This window comes from Nothobranchius furzeri, chromosome 5 (assembly GCF_043380555.1).
Source record: "Nothobranchius furzeri strain GRZ-AD chromosome 5, NfurGRZ-RIMD1, whole genome shotgun sequence".
NCBI lineage: Eukaryota > Metazoa > Chordata > Actinopteri > Cyprinodontiformes > Nothobranchiidae > Nothobranchius > Nothobranchius furzeri.
Genome location: NC_091745.1, coordinates 79185171 through 79191212, shown reverse-complemented (window position 1 = coordinate 79191212; position 6042 = coordinate 79185171). Strand labels below are relative to the sequence as shown.

The following is a 6042-nucleotide window of genomic DNA, read 5'->3' as shown; positions in this document are numbered from 1 at the left end:
GTGTGTGTGTGTATTTGTTAGCGGCTCCGCCCTCTCGGTCTGCTAGGCAACAGCATTTGTTGCATTTTTCAAACAGGAAGTGGGAGTTGAGTAAGACTCTGGTAGGGGGTGACTTGCTCTTTAACTCTCATTTCATGACGTTTAAAGATCTTTAAAACTCTGACACAAAATGTGCAGCGATAGGCTTTAAAATACAAATGTTTTCAGTCATTTCTCTGTTTTTTCTGTTGTCACCTCAGAGATGGAAAAGGAGAAAGTTATTTGAGATTTTTACAAACCCGGATGCGTAAGACGATAAGAAATCCAGATTTTCCGGGTTTTCTGAGCACCAGCTGGTGTTTATAGCATGGCTGTAGGTGTGGAGTGAGCCGACTGTGTCCTCATGTGCCGCTCTTGTTTGTAATGAAACCCAGTTCCCCCCCAGATGAAGACCAGACTACCCCACGCGTGCGATGAGACAAAGACTCATTCAGGAACTAATCTGGCTCATCTTCTTAAGTGAACCTCTCCACCTCGGGACAGGTCAGGAAGATGATTGTGAAAGAAAAATGAAGGACAGCGTGTTTATCTCCCAGTGAATCACCCTAGCAGCTTTTCAGCAAACCTCCTCACATTCAGTTATGGTCAACGCAGGAGTGAGTTTCTGAATTTTTGAGGCTAAAACAACAAAATGGTGAGCTGACATCAAACTTTTCAGCTTTAACCTCTCAAATGGGCGAGCCAGTAAGAGAAATGGGACCAAAAGTCACAGGTCGTGACTCGGTGAGCCAGCCAGAGGCACTGAAACACACCAACAGATATGTAATCTCTTTATTCAGGAATGCATAGACTTGTGTGCTTGTTTACGAGTCAGTTCTGAGGAGGTTCAGAATCTGTCCTTACGTTAAAGTTGATTTCACTGGAGTTGCATGAGTCTGAGTGGACAGAGTCGTGAGAGCTGGAGGGACAGGGGGAGGGGGTGTGAGGAGTGGGCTCCTGGTGGTGCAGGACTCGGGTGAGGAGGACAGACTTTCCTTTCTTCTCCTCCTTAGTTGCATCTGCTTCCTCTTCGTTTGTGGCTCCTGCATCAGGAGGAGGCGCTTTGCTGCTGATGTTGTGCTTGTTGGAGGGAGACGGAGGAAACGGGGGGCTCTGGCTTGAGAGGGGGAGTGGGTGAGCTGGAGTGGCCCAGGAGGTCTCCTCCCCATCTGTGTGCTCCCACTGCTCCTGCGAATCTTCCCAGCAGCTCCCCCCCTTCAGGTCCTCCAAGTCGTCAGGTGTGTCTTGTCTGAGGTCCTCCCGGTCCCGGTTCTCATAAAGCAGCGTGGCGGCGCAGATGAAGATGAAGAGCCCCACCCCCATGACCACGGGGCCGGCCAGCTTCATCCTCTCAACATGGGTGCTGCTGCGTCCGCCCGCTGGCTTTGGTGCTGCAGAAACGTAGCCCGCCACTGCTACGCTCATCCCCACCAGCACCACCAGCGCTCCCAGCAGCAGCCACATGCCAGGGGCGGAGCTCAAGCGCAGCTTGGTTTGGAGGGCTTTGCCCTTCCTCAGGTGTCTGTGGCATGCTGGGAGGCAAGCAGGTGATGAGTGGGAGGAGGCGGGGCTGCAGGCAGGACTTGCAGCTGTCATCCTCTGGCTTCAGACTGAAAACAGAGAGACAGAGAGACTAAAAGCCCTCAACCTGAATGCAGCATCTGGAGAGGAGACGGTTTACTCTGCGTAGCACACAACAGGAAACAGCTGTTTTAATAAGACATGTGGCTGAGTTAATAAGATGCCAACCTCTCTGCAGTTCCCCGTGTGTGTCTGTGGAGCAACACGGGCTCCTCAGCCAGCCCCCCCTCAGATAACCAGGACTTAGCTGTTACTGAACCACTCATCCAATGACTGACTGGATCTTAAGGTTTCCCTTCACGATCTCACTGCAGCTGAAGTCACATAACTGAACTCCCAGTGGAATTTCTCTGGGAGCAAGCGGACGGATCCGACTGATAAATCATCCCAGGTGTGCTTTTACGCATGCATCTGTGGCATTGTAGCGTTGCACCAGCACTGTTGCTCCCAGAAATCAGTGACTTCCTGGTGTGTTAAGACCGCCTGTGTGCATTCAGAGTGGTACTTGCCTGGTTTTGGGCGTAAATCTGAGGCAGAAACTGGCTCCGGATCATCATCAGAATACATAATCCCGAGTTGTGTTATTCCTCCCACTCCTTCACTTTGATCCACGGATAATCCACACTTTGTCCCAGTGTCTCCAGTAAGATCTCTGTCCTCTCCTGGCTCTTTCAGCGTGAGTCAGAGCGATGCGCAACAGCAGAGCCTGAAATGTGGCTTTTATTGTAAATAAAAGTGGTGCAGCGCTGCTCTGCCTCTGTCTCTTCCGTGCTGTTTGCTGTGCGCCTGCAGCCCGTTCGTCAGCGTGTGTGTGTGTGTGTGTGTGTGTGGAGGAGGGGTCGTGGGAATCTGAGGCTGGTCCTGGCCAGTCCCACGGTGAGCCCAGTTATTTATTCTCTGCAGTCATCAGCCAGCAAGTCTTCTGAAGAAGTTGCTAAAGGAGCAGTTTCCTAAATACATAAAACATGAAGAGGGGGAAAAAATCAATCCCTCACTTGACTGTAAATTATGCTCCCTGCTATTTTTCACTCATTAAAGATCATTTTGGGAGGTGATTTTTGTGTGTTAAAGCTATAAATAATTATAGAAATGTATATAGTCTATGTCCTGTAGATTGATGAGCTAACGGCTAGTCTAACTATAGCCAAGATCAAAGTTGTGACTCTCAAACAGCTCTAGGCTTAAATTTCATTGTAGTTTCAGCAACGTTGTTTTACAAAGCTTAACGCCGTAGCGGCTAAACACGTTTCTATAATTATATTGTGGCTATTAAAAATAAATAAAGTGGCTCTCTTGAATTTGCCTAAAAAGCTCCACCAGCAACACGTTTCAGACCAAAACCAACCACTGGACCATCCGGTTGTCGGCCTCACAGAACCGCCGCACTTCCCTGGGTCCTCCTCATCACACGCTCACGTGTTCAGCAGCAGAACGCCACCGGTGTGAGAGGTTCTCCGTTCAGTAACATCAGAGGAGGAGAAACAGCCGGCTGCTACCGCTTCAGCTTTAGGACAAACTACCAGAGTCCCAAAAAGAAAAACACCGTCTGAAGTCACGGACAACAAAAGACGTTTGGACCTAAAAAAAAAAATAAGGCGACTGGTGTTTTGCGCTGTCTCGTGGGTTTCCGGTTCCGGTAGATGCAGATCCAGGGAAGACACCTGAAGAGAGGGGGTAAGTGTTGCGTTTAAAACCTAGCTTTAGATTTGCTGTAGCAGCTTTTACACGTATAGCCTCCAGTTTCGTTTAACTAACATTTTTGCAAGACTTGAAAGAAGCATTGATCATAAGGTGACATTAAATGATTACCTGTTGACTCTATTTAACCTCTAGTGATGGTAAAAAAATATTTTAATCGAATTTAAACGGAGGCCCAGTTTCCTCACAGCAAGGTCTCCTGTTTGGCTCTTGGCTGCATGTTCTCCCCATGAAGGCGCTGGCTTCCTCCCTCTGACCCAAAACATGCATGTTCGTGTAAACGGAGACGGGCCCTAGCTGTGTCAGGAAAGTTTTTGTATCTCTTTGTGGTTCTGCGTGGACTGCAGACACCTGTCCAGCTTTTCCCCTCCCTCTTGTCTGTTGCCATGGAGATAGGCACAAGCTCCCCGCCACCCAATGAGGATGCAGTGGTGCAGATGTTGTGTACATGGACATTTAGAGGTATATAAGGGTAAATATTCAGAATAGAATCTGAATTTATATAAAGTTCAATCTGAATAATTTAATTAAAATATATAAAGTACTATTCCGTACTATTGAGGTTCTTTTTAAAATGTTTTTCTAATTTTTTATTCTCCCTGTGTCTTATTGATTTTTAGATGTTAGTTTTGGGAATTTTGTTGTATTTCCTTTTTATCTTTTATCTGTGTTCGACATGTTTGTATAACACCGGTTTAATTAACTAACATTTTTTATGTACAGTGCCTCGTTTGGTTGTAATGCCTTGTGAATGCGCTTTATAAATAAAACTGGATTGGAAAGTCACGTCTAACTATTGAAAACTAGATATAGAGACTTTGAATATTTTATAAAATTCAGAGACGTAAAATGGAGGTAGTTTAAAGAAATAAAATGATGAGATCCCGTCTAACACCTCAATGTCCGGGTCTGGAGGGTCGGTATCCAGCATGTTTGGGTGGTTTCCCTGCTCCAACACACCTAATTCAGTGGCTGAATCACCTGTGCAGCAGCTCATCAGGCTACAGAAGCCTGTTAATCATCTTCTAATTGAAATCAGGTGTGTAGAAGCAGAGTGTCATGGCCTGTGTCTGCATCTCCCGTCATGTGTCTCCTTGTGTCCTCCATTCTTCTCTAGGTGCTCCTTTTGTGTCCTAGCGCCCTCAGGTGTCATGTCTGCGTCTTCCTCATGTGTCTTCTGGTTTTCCCCATTTGCCCCTAGATCTCCAGCCCTCTAGCTTTCTCAAGTCGTTTCCTTTAGTCACAGCCTTTCATGATTTAGTATGTTTTTTCCCATCAGTGTTTATTATTTTTCTCCCTCCTCCCTTTGAATTGTAGTTATGTTTCCCGCTCTTTTGTATTAGGTTTTATTCTTAGGTCAAGTTAGTTTCCCCCCTGATTAGTCATTGCCTTCACCTGGTCCTCCTCCCACAGCCCACACACCTGCAGCTCATCTCCCTCTCATCCTCCCTGTGTATTTAACCCCTGTCTTGTCACAGCATCTTGTCGGTCCATTGTTTGTGTATCAGCGGTTTTTGGTGCTCTGTGTGAGCGTTGTGTCTCGGTCCAGTTTTGTGCTCTAAGAGAGATTTGTTCTCCTGATTCTGGATTTTTTGGATTTTTGGCTCCCTGCCTTTGGATTTATTTTTTCCTACAAATAAAAGGATTTTTTCTTTATATCAACTCCTGCCTCGTGTCATCCTGGGTATCTGCATTTTTGGGTCCTAACCATCCCCTTAACGTGGCACAGAGTTGAGATTAAACGCGTTGGACACCGGCCCTCCAGGCCCAGAATTGAATACCCCTGGTTTATTTGGTTTGCGTGTTAAATATTACGTTTTTAAATCGTCAGATTTACACGTATTTATATATTTAAACATGACAAATTTTGTTTTCACATAATTTTCTTTCTGAACATTGAGACATAAACAAATGTGATACTGGTGACTAAAGATTGTGTTTACCACTATGAAAAGCTAAATGGGATCAAAATGTAGCGGTGACGTCTTCATAAGTAACAGCTACAAGTGTGTGTGTGTGTGTGTCAGGGTAGCCGCGGGTCCTTAAAAAGTCTTAAATTTGCTTTTCCAAATTTAAGGCCTTAAAAATCCTTAAAAATGACAAATAATCATTAAATCCCGTTTCCAAAGGTCTTAAATGACCAAAGACCCAATAAACAAAATTATTTTATTTCTATAAAATTTTCGTGAATTTCTAGTTGGTGTTCAGCTTTTTTTTGTGTACGATGTTGGCGTAAGCGGAACCGTACACATTCAGTTGGTTGTGAAAGGGGTCTATTTTTAGATGAGCACATTAGCTGGTTAAGCTAGTGGTAGCTTGCGCCATGGGGAAGTGCAAGTTTAATGGTAACTGGATGGCTAATCCCACGTTTGCGACGTGGTTAACACCGGTTCCAGGCAATAGCTGGAAATTATAGCTTAAATTTAATTTTAAGAATAGCTTAAATTTGGTCAAAGTGGCCTTAAAAAAGGTCTTAAAAAGTCTTAAATTTGGCTCTCTTAAACCTGCAGATACCCTGGTGTGTGTCATAGTGGATGGCTGCTTATACTGAGCCAGTCTGGAGGTTTCTTCCTGTTAAAAGGGAGTTTTCCTCTCCTCTGTCGCTGCATGCTTGCTTAGTATAAGGACTGCAGTAAAGACTCTGACACGAGTCAGTGACTCGATGCGACCTGCTGGGTTCCTTATACAGGAAACTTTACTGATTGGCTTGATGACCTGACCTGTACTGGGACGTTTACTGTGTGA

General features: G+C 45.4%; 1 protein-coding gene across 1 annotated transcript; it reads right to left on the bottom strand.

Moving 5' to 3' along the window:
• Nucleotides 1-796: 796 nt before the first annotated feature.
• LOC107379642 (uncharacterized) lies at nucleotides 797-2531 on the bottom strand. The gene is made up of 2 exons (XM_015950486.3): nucleotides 2109-2531; nucleotides 797-1628 (listed from the first exon to the last, which is right to left on the bottom strand). The coding sequence occupies exon 2, from the start codon at nucleotides 1612-1614 to the stop codon at nucleotides 850-852; it is 765 nt and encodes a 254-aa protein (XP_015805972.1). The 5' UTR covers nucleotides 1615-1628; nucleotides 2109-2531; the 3' UTR covers nucleotides 797-849.
• Nucleotides 2532-6042: the final 3511 nt, after the last annotated feature.